The 19742-nt window shown below is 42.8% G+C and overlaps 1 protein-coding gene and 1 pseudogene across 4 annotated transcripts in view; one reads left to right on the forward strand and one right to left on the reverse strand.

Annotated features, from left to right (window-relative positions):
• ADGRL3 (adhesion G protein-coupled receptor L3) overlaps positions 1–19742 on the forward strand; it is a 675925-nt gene that overhangs the window by 520541 nt on the left and 135642 nt on the right. For all 4 annotated transcript variants that reach the window (XM_066612512.1, XM_066612511.1, XM_066612509.1 and 1 more), the window contains exons 12-15: positions 7615–7798; positions 12156–12278; positions 17655–17863; positions 19389–19565. In XM_066612512.1, coding sequence (XP_066468609.1) covers positions 7615–7798; positions 12156–12278; positions 17655–17863; positions 19389–19565 — 693 coding nt within the window. The remainder of the gene's footprint in view (positions 1–7614; positions 7799–12155; positions 12279–17654; positions 17864–19388; positions 19566–19742) is intronic.
• LOC136642606 (5S ribosomal RNA) lies at positions 11261–11377 on the reverse strand (annotated as a pseudogene).

Raw genomic sequence — 19742 nt, forward strand, 5'->3', positions numbered from 1 at the left:
TGTGGCATGAAACAACTTTCACATGCTTAACCTGGTGCATCAGTTGCAGGTGCTACCTTGCTGTTTGTCCTCCCTAGGAATGCTGCATCCTGAGCTGAGCTGGAGGTTCTATTTATTTATCATGGCCTACCCTTGTTAGATTTTTTTCCTCCATACATCTGTATAAGTATATTTTAAAACCTGCAATCATCACCCTATCTTGTGGTAGCAGTTTCCATAAATTTATTATATGTAGCATGAAAAAGTACTTTATTTTGTCTGTTCTGAATCTACAGGCATGCCTATTAATGTCATTGGGTGAGTTCTAGCATTATGAAAGCAAGAAAAGAATCTCTTTCCACTTCCTACTCCCTCTGCAACATCTTATTTATTTATTTATTTATTTATTTATTTATTTATTTATTTATTTATTTATGCTTAAACATTTCTCCAACAGCTTTCTTCTCTTTAAAGAGTGCCCAAGGTGGCTTACAACATCTGAAAGTTTCAAAATACAAGGACGACAGTTGGCCAGCATCTTATGTGCTGTAGACTCGCACTAATTCAAGTACGAGTGTGTGTGTCCCCAACAATGGCAGGGGGAAAACAACAGTTTAAATAGTGCAGATGACTCTGCCTGCCATTGCACTTACTCTGGTTATGCCTAGAGCAGCAGGTCTCAAACTGTGGGTCTGGGACCCAGCAGTGGGTCATGACCCAATATTTGGTGGTTCATGAAACTAACAGGGTCGATTAGGCTATGTGCATCAAGAGTTAGACAAGCTGCTATTGTGGAAAGAACTGCTGCTCTGTCACCATACCCCTTGGCATTTATACATCAGGCAGCAGCCTTTAGAGCTGTACAAAGTTTGAGAACCACTGTCCCGGAGCGAGCCTGAAATGGGAGAAAGAAGCTGCTGTTCCCTCAGTTGCTGGGTGTCTCTTGTTTTGTGTATTTAGTTCTTAAAGAGACAGTATGTATTTGTTGACTTTAAGGGAGTTTCAACTATACACAATTTTGGCTTTACACTTTGAACATAACCCTTGCATAAGATGCTAGCTGATTGTATAGATAAATCAAGAAACAATCTAGCACAGTGTTTCTTAACCAGTGGTACGGGTACCACCAGTGGTACTTAAGGTGGTGTTGGGTGGTACTCGCAGGACCCCTGAACAGCTGCCACCCAGCAGCAAGTCAAGGAATGTGATACAACAAACAGTGGTTAGGACGTTCAGCTTGGCAGGCAGAGCTCCAAAGCATGCTTTTCCACACTCGAAAGAGCTCTCCCATCCACCCTGAACCTCTTACTGTTGTTGGTTACATTGCATCTGGCCTCTCAACCCATAAGTAACTGGCAACGATGTCATCGCCAGTTACTTCCAGTGGACTACGTGAAGTGGTATGGCAGAGGTCAGCGGGAGGAAAACAGATATACAGATATTCCCTTTTACAGATAAGAGAAAGGGGGAAAACCCCACTGCATTGTAGCAAAAGAGAAAAGGCAGAAACAATAGATCTTCACCTCCGTTGAAACCCTGACAAGATGTGAGCCATCTGCTGAGTCAAGATGTGTGAAGGAGAAGAGGTTGCCCCTCTTTTTCCTTTCTGTACCTACTGAGACATCTTTGGGCAAGTTAATAAAAGGAAGCAGTTACCTTTTCTCAGCTACTATGTCATAGGCTTTGCAGACCTGGTGGAGTTGGAGCCTTCCCCCTTGGAAAGAAGAGAAGGAGATGATAATTGGTCAACCTCTTTCCTGGCCACTTCAGACCTCATTAGTGCGTATGTGGTTAGAACATTTTTGGCCCAGTGTGTATCACTTTACTTTTCGGTTTGTGACACTTGGAGCCAGCACAGGGAATCAACACCTTAGGACTGGGCTGTTAAGCAGCTAACATTCTCGTAAACCAGTGGTTCTCAAACTTTTTCACCTGGCACCTGGCAGCTGCGGACCATGGGCCGCAGCACTCCATTAGGGCTACAATCCTATACATTGTAGAGGGTGATGGGTTTTTTCATGAGGATTTGCAGGCCCCCTGACTAGTTTCTGTGGCTCTGCAAAGGGCCATGGCTCATTGTTTGGGAACCACTGTAGTAAACCAATAAGAAAAGTAGAATTTGAACTGGGATATGAAGAGTCTACCTTTCAAGAGAGAGGAGAATATTCCGAGACAATTGAGAAAGGGAACAAAAGTTATAAGGCAGTTTCAGGTGAAAGAAATTAGACAACCATTGTTAGAAATGGTCTAGAAACTGGTAATGAGTTGTTATAAGCATGTAATATAGCTTATATTATTAAGATGTTCACTGAATCCAGCTTCCACGTCTACTTGGGGATGAAGCCTTGGTCGGCTGAGCTTGTCTGATGCAAGGTTCTGGGGTGGGCGGGGAGGAGGCGATAGGGAGGTGTTCCAGGGTGGGGGAAGGTTTGGCAGAGGACAGCCCTGGGGGCAGGCAGGGAGCAGGAAGTGGGGCTGGGACCCGGCTCTTATGTTGGATCCCAATCCCTGTTCCCGAGCAGCACGGAGTGGCTTCAAGGCACTCCTCTCTCCTCAAACTTAAGCCACTTCAGGAGGTGGCGCAAGTCTGAGAAGACCCACTTGGGGGGGGGCAGTAGCTTACTTGGTTGTAAGGGGAAGAGTTTCCCCTTACCTCTGGGTGAGCCACTTCGAGGCTCTATCTTGCACTAGATACAGCACAGGCCTCCTGACCTGCCTGTTCCAGTGCAAAATAGGATTGTGTTGTTAATTGCTTTAATGCTGCTGCATGTTTCACAATCACTGCTGCTGCATGTTCCTTCAGATAGAATAAAGCCGTAGAGCTGATCAACTCACCCTGATGCAAAATATGGCTGTAAAAAAAGGCCAAGTTATGATTTACCCTTAGAAATATTTTGAACATCAGAAGTGTTGTTGCATCCAGTTGCTTCTAGAGCCTGAGGCAAAAGAGAATTGCTGCTTAAAAATATCTCAGAGGCCTTTTTGAAGCAGACTAACCTACTTCAGTCTTTCTTCATAACAATCGTGCTTCAGAAACCTACAAACCTTGGTTTGACAGAGTTATACTCAACCTCAGCATGCCTCATATGCATTGGTAACAGAAAAGTGTTATGTTCAGCTCCCAGGCAGGTTTCTAACTGCAGGGATTAATCACAGAATCTAAGAGCATCTCTTAGGCAGAGAGGGCAGGGGGAAGCTGTTTGTTTAGGTTAACTAAGGGGGCAGTATTGAGTTAATTCATTATGCCTACAATACAGCACATGAGAAAAAACGAGGCAGTGTTTCTGCTCATGGTCGCATTAGAATGTATCCTAGTCCATCTATTCTTTGAGCTTGAAACACCTTGTAGCTTGACTGCAAAGTGCTTTTACCTTTTGGCTGGGTTGCCCAAAGGAGATGTTGGTTGTGTGTATTTAACCAGTCTTAGGGCCTTTATGGAAGTCTTTGTGAATATACAGTCGGTTTGCATCTTAAGCAACATATCAGAGTCCAGAGTCTGCAACTAAAGGCAAAATCATGCTCAAAATTCCCTTGAAAATCCCTTACAGCCAAAATATATGTACTGCCTCTTTAAAAACTATGAGAGGCATACAGGAACTGAGACCAACTGAGGGAACAGCAGCTTCATTCTCTGGCTCACACTGGGGCATGCAAGTGGAATGGCGGGCGGAATTTCCTGCACTACTGAAACGGATATCTTGCTCTGTTTTTTTGTTTGCCAAGCGCGTGTAGTTGAATTCACCTAAGGAATATGATTTGACTTGAAGGTGTCTTGCAAGGTCTTGAGACTAGACTTGAAGGTAGAGACTTGGAGTAAAAGACTTGAATACATCGCTCTTTTTTGGCACATGCTGTTTGGAATTACAAACTTCTCTCCTTTCAACACAGTTCCATTTTCTCCATATTGGAGATCAGCGTCATTCCAAAAGTCCTTGATTGCCTCAAGAGAGTGTTGGTTGTGCATGGGCAATTCTGTCTTTTGGTTCCTCATAAGAGTTAACACAGCATCTATACTCTTTACTGTTTCCACTGGTAGGAACGCAAGTAGGTGGCACAGGCTCCTCTGCACTTGTTCTTTCCAATCCTCTTCCTCATTAGCAACTTGTTTCTCTGTGTCATTCTGAGATGAGAGATCTGCACTTGGGCTCTCTTTTCTAAGCTTGTATTTGACGCCTTTCTATCTTGGCATTTTCCGACTCATACTTGGCAGTCTTTCTGGTACAGAGGTCAATGTGCTTTCATGTGTGTCCTCGAGTGGGTTAGTTGTCTGTTTTCACTGTGGGGGAAAAAAAGAGAAGGCTGACCTAGAAGCAGCCAAAGGAGGAAAAAGGAAGAGACGAACTTCAAAGCGTGCCTGCTGTAAAATCAATTACAGATATTCTTCCTGTTTAAGCCCGACACCCTTTTCGAAAGCCGCAAAGGGAGTCTATGCCACATTACAACAACATTCTTTTCGAGTTTCTTAGGAAGAAAACTGTGCCAAACTGTCTCAGACTTACATAAGTAAAAAGTGTAAAATGTTCTATATCATTCGCACCAGCCCCTCCTTTTTGTATTCTGCTGTTTCCATTGTGCCCTGGCAGCCATAAACAGCCCGATGACATTTTTGACACCCTGCCCCAGTGGCAAACAGTTCCTTCTCTATCTGGGCATCTTTTGCTGACATGGCCTCAATGCTCTTGAAGCTTTTCTTTTTGCATGAATATTGCTCCTGTTCCTTGGGAAGCAATTTCAGTTAACCATCAATTCTCCAATCTCGCTGCACTTATATCCGTTTTAGACTTAAACGACAACGTGAATGTCATAAAATCAAATAATAACTTACCGATGTCAAGTTATATCACATTTCAAAAATTCAGATCATTGCTATTACATCCACTCTTCCCAAAGAAAAGCACTTCTGATACTAATTAATCATCCTATCCCCCTCAAAGGACTCTTTCAGCTTAAGAAGAGGGCAAAGCCCCAGCAGCTTAACACAATCTAGAATACTTGGTGAGAATCAGGGCTGGCACACTGATGGTATACCTTCCTCTGCCCATTGTCTCCCCCACAAGTCTCCCATACAGCATGGTGAAGTGAGTAGATGTCACCCTCCAACCTCTCTTGCACTATCCCCATTTGTTTGCCTTGCCAATGATTCCTCATGGATGTTCAGCATGTATTTTGCCAACCTATCATCCAGGGATGGGCAAATTCAGCACGGCCACGACTCAAGTCGAAAATGAATCCTAACGGGGGCACTTTCCAAGTCAACTTTTTGCAACTCGAAAAGACTTGAGTCATGAGTCTTTTTGATAAACGTGTCAGGCATGGAAAAAAAAAAACAGGGCTACTGTCGGGGTGTGTGTATGTGTATCGGAGTTCTCCTTAAACACTCCCCTGCTGTCCCATTCTATCTGTAAATAGGGCGGAAGGGGGTGGGATGGACTTCATGAGAGGGGAACAGAAGCAGCAAGAGGGAGCGGGGTCATGCGCAGTAACTGCAAGGCTTACCAGGATGACCCAATCCTTTGCAACTGTACTCAGAAGTAGTCCCACTTCAGCCAGTCATTTAATGGGGCTTCCTCCTCCCCCCCAAGTAACAATGGAGTTCACAGCAGTCATGTGATTGGAAAGCATGATTGCTATGAACCTCCCCCACAGCTTCCCTGCCTCCTTCCCCCCCTGCTTCTCCAGACAATTCCAAGGCAAGAACCCCCTTGGGTTCCTCCTCCTGCCCTCCCTCATCCAAAGAAACAAACCGGACCACCCATCTTTCATCCAATGATCATTGGTTCCTTCCTATCAGAGATGGACAAGAGAGCCGGCTCCCACCCGCCTGATGCAAAAGCAAACATTAACCCTTCCCTGCCTCCTGGCTGGAACTTCCCTGCTTCTTGCCCGGTCTGAATGATGGCCCCATGAAGTCTTTCATTCCAAAAAAACAGTAAGCAAGCACACCCAGACACAGACAGACTCAAGTCTGCATGTGTGGGGACGAATGCCAAGTCAAGAGACCCTTGACTCGAGTGTTTTGCCGAGTCTTCCACATGCGCAACTCAAGTGTAAACAAGTGAGTGAAAAACGCTGATTTTTGTGACTTAGGCTGCAATCCTAACCACACTTTCCTGAGAGTAAGCCCCATTCAACAAAATAGGACTTACTTTGGAGTAGACCTGGTTAGGATTGTGCCCTCAGACTCGTCACCTGATTCGAATTCCCATCCCTGCTATCATCTCTCCATCATAGCTCAACAGGGCTTGGCAATCATGAGTTAAGTGAACTTGTTAGAATTCAGGCAACCACATAGGAGCTAGAGCAGTTCAAACACTGTCATCCTCATATAGTTAGATCTGGAAGTTCACAATAAATAATGTTTTTTAAAATAATAAAACATTTCCCTTTGCCATGCAACATTTGCCATGCAAATGTGCCATGCAACATTAAATGTTCTCTCTTCCCACAAGGGTGACTCTCTTTACTGAGTGAAAGCTTTTGAAATGTAATGTTCCTTGTCAGTTCCTCACCAGTACCTGTTGATCTTTTGAACTTGTTTTTTTTTTTTTTTTTTTTACCATTTGAGTATAAGTGAAAATCGTTTGTAATTAGAAGCAAACAACATTTGTGATTCATGTGTTTGTCCCATTCATGTAATGAGGAGGGGAAACCTAACACGGATTTTGCAAGAAGTGAGGCAAGATTAGCCTTACCTTTCTTTACTTCCTGTGGACATTTTTCTCCCTAGCTTGAATACCAGAGGTAAACTGAGGGCCCAGTCCTATCCAACTTTCCAATGCTGGTGTAGCAGCAATGCAGACTTGAGGAAAGGGAACAAATGCTCCCTCACCTGGAGGAAGTCTCCATGATTGCACCCTTACTGCAGGATGCAGCTCATGCCCCATTGGCATGGCTGCATTTGTGCTGGAAAATTGGATAGGATTTGGCTCTGAATTGGGGGAAAAAATACCTAAAGTGACAGGATTTGAGGAGAGAAGATAGGGGAATGGGAGGGTTCAGCTCTTTTACAAGCATCCATTTTTGATGTTGAGATCAGGTCCCTCTACCCTACTTTATAAAAGATTGAGGTAAAAAGGTAAAGGTTCTCCCTGGTGTTAAGCCTAGTCATGTTTAACTCTAGGGGCGGTGCTCATCTCTGTTTCTAAGCCGAAGAGCTGGTAGTCATCTATAGATAGTTTCTGTGGTCATGTGGCTGGCATGACTGGACGCACAGAACACCTTCCCACCAAGGTGGGACCTATTTAGGGACTCGCATTTTTACATGCTTTCGAACTGTTAGGTTGGCAGGAGCTGGGACAAGCAATGGGAGCTCATCTCATCATGCAGATTCGAACTGCCAATCTTGTGGTCAACAGGCTCATTGGCTCGGCGGTTTAACCCGCCATGCCACCGCATTCCCAAGATTGATGTAGACATATGAATAAACAAACATGGTGGTCTATTTACTCGTACATCTAATTGACTCCTTACTCATATTTGCAAGAGATCAAAACATGGAAGTGTGTCTGGAACATAACTAGCCCAGATATACAGATAAAATTTTGGCAGGTAATTGCCCTGAAGAACATCAGGTGTGCCCCATGTAATAATTGGAAGTGTCTCACAGGAGATCAACCTTGTTTCTTTTCTTCACAGGCCATGGTTGAAACGGTCAATAACCTTCTGCAACCGCAAGCTTTGAATGCATGGAGGGACCTACCTGCGAGTGATCAGCTGCGCGCAGCAACCATGTTACTGGACACTGTGGAGGAAAGTGCCTTTGTGTTGGCTGACAACCTTCTCAAGACTGACATTGTGAGAGAGAGCACTGACAATATTCGTAAGTAGCAGAAATATCTAAGGGGGGGGAAATCTGTCTCATGGCACTTGTATTGTCATACAGTTCCCTAAAAACAAGAGAAACAGAGCAGTTGATGTGAGAGTGATCTAGTTTTCACAGTTAACACCTGTGAGAGATATATGTAAAACCTGCAAGTTAATAATAAAACTCAGCTCAATTAAGGAACTAGAGTTGGGCACCAAATTTTGGCTAAAATGAATTTTCTAGGCCAGTGGCTCCCAAACTTTTAGCATTGGGACCCACTTTTTAGAATGAGAATCTGTTGGGACCCACCAGAAGTGATGTCATGACCAGAAATGACATCATCAAGCAGGAAAATTTTTTAACAAACCTAGGCTGCAATCCTACCCACATTTACCCAGGAGTAAGTTCCATTGACTATCATTGTTAAAAGTATATACATAGTAGCCTGTTAAAAGTACAGAACTATAACATACCCCCAAAGCATCCACATACCAAGGTAGCACCAAGTCTTAAAAATAAAATATTGAAATGAGTGGGGACCCACCTGAAATTGGATCACGACCCACCTAGTGGGTCCTGACCCACTGTTTGAGAAACACTGTTCTAGGCTAAATTTGAAGGAAATGGGCCAAGGAGAATTCCCTCTCTCCCATAAATGTTTTCTTCCATCTTCCCCACCAAATGTAAGAGAGGTTCCTCAAAGTGCAGTGCTGTCTGCACTCTTGGTTTCAAAGAATAAGACCATCAGCATTTCTCAGTAAGGTTTTACATATTCCAAGAAGGAATGTCTCAGTATTTTTTTTTCTTGACTTGCTAGCTAGTATTCATCTTTAAACCTTTAACAATCCAACCAGATTACCTTAAAAAGCTCCTTTTCCTGCATGAATTCACCTATATACACCTATTACTGTGCAGCCCTAAATTTTTTTATCATTAATTCTAGGCTGCCACAGCTCTCAGCTAACATTTTGTTCCTGCTACTATTTTCATAAAATTGTATTGTTAAAACTCTGTGTTTCATTGTTTTAAAATGTTTGTATGCCACTCTGGAAGCCCATTTGAACTGAGGAGCAACCTATGAAAAACCAAAACAAATACTTGTTTGTTCTGTAGTGGGGGGGGGGGGAGACACACAAGGTTTAATAGTTAACAGATGGAGTGAGTGTTCCTACCCTCCTTAAGTGTCAGGCTCAGTGCAGACTGGAGGAATAGACAGGCAGTGGACATCTGCCAGAACAGAACAGAAATCTGTCAGAACAGAAATTAATAGTATTGGTCAGAAAAACGAAGGGAATAAAAAGGCTTTGGGGAAATGGTAAGCTAAAATCACTATTTTGAGGAAATGAAACTTAAAGCTGGTCATTTGGTTGGGTAAAATCTGGAAGACAGCACCGGTGTGATCTGAATTGGGCTGAGCCAGGACACCGTTGGGAAAGAGAAGTCCCAGAGGAGACTTCTGCAGGAAGCGGGAGAATGAATCTTTTTTGTTGAAAAGCGGTATATAAATATTCTTACTGATACTGTAGGTCTCTGATTACTTACTTACTGATATACGAGTATCGTATCTTACTGATACTCTCTGTAGGTCAGCACTGTCCAGGGTTCTGTAGATATCCAGGTAGAGCTTTTCCCTCTGTCCTACCTGGAGATTCCAGGGATTGAAACCTGGGACCATTTGCAAGTAAAGCATGTACTCAGCCATTGAGCCACAGCTTTAGTTTTCAATCTGACTGCAAAGAGCAAACACATATTGTAAGAGTAAGCTAGATGCATGTCTCTCTGTTTAATTTAATTACTCATGATCTTAAAAATTACTTTAAAATAGCTTTAAAAGAGTTTTTTCCTTGTATATATTGGCTTATTGAAACCATTTTCAAAATTCTCTACTAAACATTTATTGTTGTTGTTCATCTACCTGGGTTTCTCACTTTGGCGTTCACATCCCATGCCTAATAGCCAGTACCTAGTACTGGTAAAGGTAGCTGAATCATAAGCAAATAGTTTTCAAAGGCAGAGGCATGCTGTAGTGGAGGCAGCCATACAAAGAACATCCACTTGGTGGCAGCAGTACACTGGAAGAGAGGGGCAACAAGGTGGAATGGCAAGCTGTTTCTGCTTGCCTTCCCTCCCACTCATAGCACCAGCTACTGCTGAACTATGATGTTCATTGATCCCAAGGCTCTTCAGCTCAGGAGCTGATGATGCTGAGAGGATTGTCTCATTGCACCTCTTAGCAGGGAATGACAAAGACCAGTTATAACAATGATCCATTGTTGGAGCTAGGGTATTGTTGCCAACACAAAGCATACAATAGGAAATACCATCTCCTAGCTCTTACCTTGGTAGCAAGTGTACTCCGCTAGAGTGGGATTAACTTAGCTTAGCTTTAACAAGTAAAATTACTGCAGATCAGAAATGGAAATAAATAAAGGTGTGGTCCACTCTTTGCAGATGATCAAGTGTTGGTTAGCAGGTACAACCAAGCAACCAAGCAACATTTTTGGGCGATGAATCAAGAATGTAAGATAAATAATAGAGAAAACAAGTATAAAACAAAGAGTTTAAGTAGCTAGGAACAGCACTGGTAAAATGGTTGAAGAGATCAATATGTAATGTAGTAAGGCAAACCAAGTACTTACTTTGGTAAACCTTTATTGGCATATTAGAGGTCCACAGACAATAATAAATATAACATAGCAGAGATATACAACTTTACCGGGTATTAGCTTCTGGCCTTTGCCATAGAGACTACCATTAAAAATTCCGCCACCAAATTGGTGATGGAAGGGGAATAATCGCTAAGAAGGATTGGGAAAGGATCAACAAGGGAAACAGGAAGAGAAGAAAGAAAAGGGCCAAGTAGGTGGGACCTGAGATTATGGCCATCATAATCTCAGGCAAACCAAGTATTGAAACACTTAGCTCCATTTTTACAACATAAGGTAGTACCAGTTAGTACAAAGAAGCACCTCATAGAAAGTATATTCATCCCCACTTTGTTGCCAGTGTCAAACATGGACACTTACAATAAAACAGAAGAGAAAGTTAGTTACTATGGAAATGAGATGTTTGAAGAAAGCTGTTGGAGTAACCAGTAGGGATAAAATTAGGAATGAGATAATAAGGGAAAGAATTGGAATAGATTCTGTATTATATGCAAAAACAGCAGATAAAGTGGTTTGCTCACGTAGAGAGAATGTCTTGGGATTCTATACCATATAAGGCATATTAAGAGAGGAGAAGGGCAAAGAGCGCGAGGCAGACCCAGAGGATGATGGAGAGACAGCATCAAAGATATATTGCAACAACGCCAAATAACATTGGAAGAGGCCACTAGAAGTGCAAGAACCAGAAGAAGAAGTGGTCCGTAGTTCAATTCACTTTCCATGTTTTTTTATTTTGAAGGTGTAGGGATACTATACAGAAGTGGTGTAGTGTAGTGGTTGGCAACCTTCAGTCTCGAAAGACTATGGTATAAGCCTACAGCACCTGGTATTCCTAGGCGGTCTCCCATCCAAGTACTAACCAGGCCTGACCCTGCTTAGCTTCTGAGATCAGACGAGATTGGGCATGTGCAGGGTAACAGTTGCAGTCAATACAATCCTATACCTAAGTACTCAGACATAAGTCCCACAGTGTTCAATGGTGCTTACTCCCAGGAAAGTGTGTATAGGATTGTAGCCCAAAAGAGTGAACGGTGAATCAAAGCTTTCCTGTTTGGAACCTTGTCTGTGTCCGTGGCATGAACTCAGTTGTATTAGACCAGTGTTTCCCAACCTGGGTGTCATGATTCCCCCCCCCCCCAGACAAGTGGAAACACCTAATTCCCCCTGAAGGGGAGTGGCGATGGGCAGGGATGATGAGGATGGCAGCGATGGCACTTCCAGGATAACACCACTGCCGAGAAAAAAAGGAACTTTTTCACTTACTGGGAGTCACTATGGCATCTGGAGAGCCTGTGGCCCCCTCTGCGGGCCTCCCCGTGCTTCAGAACAACTCCCTGAAATGGTCACAACCCACTTCCAGTTTATATCACGGAAGTGCCATAGCCGCTGAGTCTCCACCCTCTGGGCTGGCTCCTCAGGTAATCAGTGGTTCCCTTACTGTTGTGTAAAGGTTGGGAACCATTATATTAGACAAACCACTCGCTCTCAGCCTCTCCTCCCTAGCTGCAGTACAGGGATAATGATACTTATTTTATGGGGTTGTTCCAAGGGACAGCATCAAAACAAAACATGTGAAGCACTTTCCACTCTTAGAAAGCACCAGATAAACGTTGTAAGTATTGCGTATCAAAAGTGCTCTGGCTTCCTGATCAGTTACAGCAGAGATTCACATACATTTCCACGTTTCACCTCTTTCATACGATCAGAGCTGGAAGTTGCAAGGCTAAGCACAGATGGAAACTTGGAAGACCTGAAATTTCCACAGAGCACAGGCCACGGCAGCACCATCCAGCTCTCGGCAAATACATTGAAGCAGAATGGTCGGAACGGTAAGTTCAGCACTCTGCTGTTGTTTGCTTTCAAATTCACTTAACTGATATGTATGGGTTGCCTTCTCTGTACTATAGCCTGTTAATAATATATATGAAGTTGCCTCATACTGAGACACAACACCGATCCCTCTAGCCCAGATCGATCGACTCCTTGACCTTTTGGAGAGCCCCTGCTTTTTAGAGGTCTTTCTTAGTCTTTCAATTTGAGATCCTTTCAAGGAAGAAAGCTGGGGATTAACCCACAACCTTCAGCATCCAAAATATGTGCTCTGTCATTGTTCAGTGGGCTTAGAAACCTTTGTCTTTTCCCTGTTCAGGACCAAGCATGCCAGTGATGTGCAAAGAGTGACATTAGTATTGGCAACCTTCAGTCTCGAAAGACTATGGTATCGCGCTCTGAAAGGTGGTTCTGGCACAGCGTCTAGTGTGGCTGAAAAGGCCAATCCGGGAGTGACAATCCCTTCCACACCGGGAGCAAGTGCAGTCTGTCCCTGGTCTGTCTCCCTGGCTATGGGCCTTCCTTCTTTGCCTCTTAGCCTCAGACTGTTGGCAAAGTGTCTCTTCAAACTGGGAAAGGCCATGCTGCACAGCCTGCCTCCAAGCGGGCCGCTCAGAGGCCAGGGTTTCCCACTTGTTGAGGTCCATCCCTAAGGCCTTCAGATCCCTCTTGCAGATGTCCTTGTATCGCAGCTGTGGTCTACCTGTAGGGCGCTTTCCTTGCACCAGTTCTCCATAGAGGAGATCCTTAAGAGTGACATTATTTTCCTGCTTTTGTTACAGCAGAGGTGGAAAAAAATCTTGACAATGTAATCCAGAGTTTACCTGCAAGACTCACCTCCTCTCTCCTTCAAATCTGGTTTGAACATTATCGTGGCTTTTCAGCTAAATCGCAGCTAATTTCACAGCTAAATTTCAGCTAATTTAGCCAGCATAATGGGAATAATATAAGTCACTGGCCTTGGAAAATCTGGCACTTCAATTAAAGTGCTATCTTTTGCTTAAAAGTAGTGTAGCTTGACCCACATCAGAAATATAATCCATATATATAAGTTATGTACGTAAGACATATATGTATAAAATTCTGATCAGCAGCAGGCCCACAAAGTTTCAGAGAGAAATTTTTCTTCTATCCTACCTGGAGATGCCAAGGATTGAACCTGCACCCTTCCTTCAGCTCATTTTTTTTTTTTCATCTTTCATGGTCATTTGGTGTTTTACTCTTAACTTCTGAAGTGTTAGCCATCTATCCCAGTTTCCTCAGATTTGATCAGGATTCTGCACCCATTTAAGACATTGATAAAAAATGTCAAAGAGTACTGGGGCCCAGGACAAAACCCTGTGTCCACCCCATGTGAAACCTCCCGTTAGGCTGATGAGGAGCCACTGATGACTATACTTTTGCAACCCGTTGCCAGTTGTTAGTGTTGTCTACTGTAGCAGTGCAGAAGCACTGGGCTTAGCTTTAGCATGTGGCAATAGCAGGCACATCTGCTTCTGCGCAGAGCAAACTCTGCTGGCCTTGGTCATAAGCTGAGAGCATGAGCCCAGTGCTGTAAACAACAGGATGATATAGGAAGCGCTCAGACCTTAAGAATGTGTTGTTGTCAGTTAGGAGAAACCGTTATCGGTAACCTTCAGTAAACCCCAGGTTTGCTCTGTATTGCTTCATGAGAGGGTGTGAATAAAAGGCAAGAGAGCAGCTGGTACAACAAGCTTCCCTCACTGCACTCAATCTTGAAACCTGACTTCCATCTCTTCATTCTGCCTCCCTGACTCCTCACAGCTTCTGCTCCTGCACTACATCAAACAACCTGACTAGGGTCTTGTTTGCTTCCCATATCATTGCTACAGTCTACCCTGCATTTGACTAGTTTACTAACCAAAATATCATGGGAATCTTTTTCAAATCTTTACTGAACTCAAGATAAATTACAGTCACAAAATTCCCACGATCTAAGATAGTAATCCAATCAAAAATATATATGTAAGATTAGTTTGGCAGGATTTGTTCTTGACAAATCCATACTGGCTTCTACTAATCACTGCATTGTTATTGAGATGCTTACAAAGTGACTGTTTTATAATCAGCTACAGTATCTTATCCAGTATCAGAGTCAGGCTGGCTGGTCCATAGTTTTGTAGAAACTTTTTTTCTCTCTCTTTTCGGAGATTGAGACCGCATTACCTCATCTCCGTCATATAAATAATGGCCGTTCTGTTCTCTTCAAGATAAAATAGGTTCTGAGAATACATCAGCAAGTTCTTTTAATACCCTAGGATGCAATTCATGCAGCCCTGAAGACTTGGACTCATTTAAGGTAGATAAGGTATTTCATGATCCAAAGCTTTATCAGTCTTGAACTACAGTCTTGACCTCTCGTTAGTCAAGCTTCTTTTGTAAGGTTGCTCACTGTTCCCCTTTCAGGAAAAAGCAGAGGCAAAATAAGAGGTGAGCAGTTCCACCTTTTCTTTCTTTATATTAAAGTTTTTCATATTACAGTCATATTTTTCATATTAAATATTTCATATATTAAAGTCTTTATATTAAGTTTTTCATTTCATCATACTGGTAATACATAATAAGGATTAAGGCAAAATGTTTCAGGAGTTAAAGAAAAGTCCACCTTTCACTATGCTTACCTTGTTCTTTCCATAGGATGATGAATTCCAGCATTACATAATCACTTTCTTCCAGAGTTTGCAGTACTTTAACCCCATTGATAAACTCAGCCCTACTGAGGATCAAGTAGGAGGATCAAGTCCTAGTTGATTCTCTAGTTCCTTCCTCCACCATATGAAAGAGGACATTGTCGGGAAGTCATGCCCCGAATTGGTTGGAAATCTTTGGAACAGATTGGTTTTGAAATTATACTAGTAATTCTTGCTTCCATGAAATGTCTCTAGTTGCTTTCAGAAAAGCATGTCAAAACTCACCCCTCAATGGTAGTGGTCTGTAGGAAACTTCAACCATAGTGTTATTTTTCTTTTTTCTTAGTTTATTTTTACCCAGATGTTCTCTACTGAGCTACTGTGTTCACTTTCTGTGTATGTGTGCGTAATTTTGATATATGCTATTACTTTCCTTTTTACCAAATCTATTCTTTTTGAGCAAGCAAATCTGTTCTTTTTGAGCAAACTAATGTAACCTTCAGTTGCTGCATTACAGTCTGGAGAGTCATCCCACCAAGTCTCAGTTATACCCATCAAGTCACATCTATCTTCTTGATATGTTTATTTTCCTTGTTCTGTGCATTAGTTTATAGACATCAAGAGTCATAAATGCTATGCTCCAATGGCTTTTCTATTTTATTATGGGGTTTACTAACAACCCTACAAATCCTCCAGTTTCTTCAGTAGCAAGCCACATCTCTGGCTCTAGTATATACTTTTACAGTATTACCTTCAGGCTTTTGTCCCCATCTTCCAGAGGGTGTAATTTAAAGCTCTCTTGATCAGGTTCATCAGGTTTCTACATTTTTTTGTACTCAAAGCTTCATTAAGGAAGTTTAAAACCAAGTCTCTCTCATCTGCACAGGCAGTCACCTGAAGAAATTCTCTCTCTTATGTAGTCCTCTACTATTTGCAGAAAGAATTAACAAGGACTACCACCTGATCCCCAAGGTCCTTCACTTTCCTTCTCAGTATCTCATAGTTGGATGCGATACGTTTGGAGTTGTATCATCAGTTCCCAGATCAATGAGCAGGAGAGATAATGGTCAGGGAGTTTGATGAGTTTTGGCAACTTCTCCTGGATCTTCATACCTGTCACTTCACAAACTAATAGGTCTGGCAAATACATTGTAGCCTCCATATCTCACACTGAGGTGTCACCAACCACCACCACTCTCTTCTCTTTCTGTAGATGTTGGCTGAGTTACCTCTGTCCTTAAGGAGCTGAGCCTTTCTTCCTATCTGTTGTAACTGTTGAAATTGGGAAACTAATTCCTGTGGTCCAGAATGCCTTCTGATTCTCTTGCTTCGGAGAGTCACTCTCTTCCTTGCAGTTTCCTCTCCCTTACAAATCTTCCTCCTGTTTGGTCTCCTCCAGCTGTTGTCCTTGGTGCAGCATCTTGTGTCCTGTCCAAAGACTCTTCATCCCTTTTAATGAGATCAAGTGTGAACGCTTGTTGCTCTAGTCCTCTCCCAACAGAGCAAACAGCTTACAGTACAGTGACAGCAGGTGTAGTCTGCATAGGTCACCACCACAGATACCTCGCGTCCATCTTCTTAGCTTCTGCCTGTACTGATGAATTGACATCTGCTTCTTTATTCTTTCACTTATTGCCAGAGGCAACAGGTTTCAAGAGGTTTCTGTGATGTGCTGCTGTTTAGAAGATTATTTGACCTGTCTGACTTTTGGCCTGCTGATGGAAAGTGCGGAGGATGGCATGAACCTAAGTTCCAGTGAGCTCACAGAAGTGTTTGGCTCTTTCAGGAAAGGTTGCTTTGAGAATAGGCCAAAAAGCTGCAACCTCATCAGATATATTTCTCCATTACCTGTCAAAAAGAACAATTTGCATCAATTCCTATTTGCTAGGGGTTTGTCCAGCTCAAGGAAGCACACTGGCCTCTACCATTGGCCATGGGACTAAGAACTGCTTGGGTTGTGTGCATGAGCAAGTTTATTATGTTGGTTGTTATTGAAAAAGTGCTGTAGCAATTTGTTGTAAGCCATGCTGAAGATTATTTGATCAAAATTTGGGGTAAAAATCTTCTAAGTAAACTTATTAAAATGAAGAGATACTTCAGTGTGCCAATTTCATTTGTTCTGGCACGAATGACAATTTGAGATTAACTGGGATTTGACTCCTGAACAAAGCTCGTTGAGATGGAAAGCTCTTAAAACCTTGTTATTCAAAAATTAGAAAAATTGTTCAAAGGAAGGTATGAATGAAAAAGAGAGATGTAAGAGCAAATCTGGGATGAAATTGTCAGAGTAAAAACAAAAAAATATGGACAAGTTGCTTACCTCAACTACAGTTCTGCGAATGGTCACCTATGTAGATGCACGTAATGGAGTTCTGCGCATGTGCAGAGCTGACCTCAGAAGATTCCAAAACGTCAAGCCTTCTGACCTAGCTTTCAATGGGGAAAATCTTATGCACTCCATCTGCATCAAGGTTAGGAAGAATGCCCATTCAAAATGCTTTAGTTCCATTAAGATCCTTTGAGCCCATGCTTTAGTTCCATTGACGTCCTCCCCCTGCGTCCTCCCCCTGTGCTTGTTTTCTGCAAGCTTCGGCAATAACAGTGAGTGACTTTCCCCTTAGAAACCTGGAGATAATACAAAGTATGCATTTAGGAAAATCAAACTGAAAACATGTAGGAGGAGAGTTGGCGTAGTCTCATCATCCTCTCAATTTCTCTTTCCAGGTGAAATCAGAGTGGCATTTGTATTGTACAACAACCTGGGCCCCTACTTGTCCACAGAGAATGCCAGCATGAAGCTAGGGATGGAAGCCATGTCTACCAATCATTCCGTCATAGTAAACTCCCCCATTATCACAGCAGCAATAAATAAAGAATTCAGCAATAAGGTTTATCTGGCTGACCCCGTTGTGTTCACTGTCAGGCACATCAAGGTAAGTTGCTACTAGCCGTGCAGAAAACCGCATGCTTGGATTATTTTTTCTTATCCCCTAAAACATATGGAAAGCTTTTTCAGCATAAAAATCATATATCCCCTATCTTATCCCCTATCATTGGTGCCAATGCAGCTGCGCTGACAGAGCATGCACTACATTCAGTGGTGGGAGGGACTGTTGGACAGTCAGAAGGAGGTCAGTAAAATATTTTACTTACCCCCCAATAGGTTGCCTAATCACCTATGGATTTGCTTGGATGTATACCAGCCATTTTGCTGGCATGGGATTGAGGAGTGAAAAGGGAAGAGGTGGACTTGAAAAGAGGGGTTAGGGTCCTGGAGCAAGTTGCTGCTGCTGGGGTCCATTTCCTTCCGGCCTTCTCCCCCCTGGCCCACAACACACCTCTGCTGCCAACTTACCACAAAAGTGTCAGGAGCCACTGTTTGCATGCTGAGCCACTGCCCGTTTGTGGCAGCGGCCCAGCAGCATGGGACAGCAGGCCAGCTTTCAAGGTGGCAGAAAGCACTCTGCAGGGTACAGGGTTCCCATAGGATTGAGCCCTTAGGCTTTGGTCCTGTATGCACTTACCTGGGAGTAAGTTCCATTGAACTTAATGGGACTTGCTTTTCAGTTGATGTGCATAGGATTGTACTGATAGTCGAGGCTCTATTAATCAAAATAAAATGTTGATGGCTGCTTTTAGATACCTTTATATCTGGCTAGTTTTTAGAATTGACACTGCCTCATACTAATGATTTAGTGCGTCATACTAATCAAGTGTCAAGTAGAAACCTCATTGTGTAACTGGTTATTTGAAATGAGACTTGATTTTTTTAATAGCCTGCTTTCCCAAGGATCTGGGTTAGTTAAAAATTTTAGTATCTTATTATTCTGACCACAAAGGAGATTGGCCTTTGTCCAGTTATAGAGGAATGTCTTTGTTGTGCTAGATGTCAATGGATGTAGCAGAGTGGTTGTTTAAAATTTAGTCCGTAGCCAGAACTAACCTGGAATAAAGAGTTAAGAGAACATTAGTAACGCTAGAAAAATTTCTGTGATATTCATTTAGAACTTCTAAATACACAGGACTACAAAATAGAGGGTCAGAAAAGTTTTTCCCAAACTTTATGGTGGTTTGATATGAATTTGGGGTGCTGATTCCAAAAAAGGCATCTGTTTTGCCCTATCATGTCTAGTTTTGGAGATATAGTATAGCCTCATTAGTGAATGGTTCAAGCAACTTCCTCACGAGGAAGCCATGGTGTAGGCTTCCTCATCAGGAAGCTGCTTGAACCATTCACTAAAAATGCTAAGCCATGTCTCCAAAACTAGACGTGATAGGGCAAAACGGATGCCTTTTTTGGAATTGGCACCCCAAATATACCCAGGAATTGGTGTAACGTTTAAGGAAGCAAAATGTGTGTTGGCCTGTGATATCAGCCTTTGCTGATTGTGACTGGGGGCACAGGATGTGTTCAGTGCATCAGCATTTCCATTGCATGTATTTATTTCTTCCTTATAGCAGTCAGAGGAAAACTTCAACCCTAACTGTTCATTCTGGAGCTATTCTAAACGCACAATGACTGGATATTGGTCAACCCAAGGATGTCGACTCCTGACAACAAACAAAACACACACAACATGTTCCTGTAACCACCTCACCAACTTTGCTGTCCTGATGGCCCATGTGGAAGTGAAGGTAGGAACAGCAGGTGCTTTGGGGAAGATGAATAAAAGTTTGAGAACTGCCAGACTAGCCCATTGCCTTTTTTCAGTATGTTTTTGCTCCTGGGATGCAAGCTGGCTAACAGATTACATCTTATGGTTTACATCTCCAAAGCTTTCTGCCTCCTAGCTATCAGTTCAGATCCTGTCT

The sequence above is a fragment of the Tiliqua scincoides genome, chromosome 2 (genome assembly GCF_035046505.1).
Source record: "Tiliqua scincoides isolate rTilSci1 chromosome 2, rTilSci1.hap2, whole genome shotgun sequence".
Lineage (NCBI taxonomy): Eukaryota > Metazoa > Chordata > Lepidosauria > Squamata > Scincidae > Tiliqua > Tiliqua scincoides.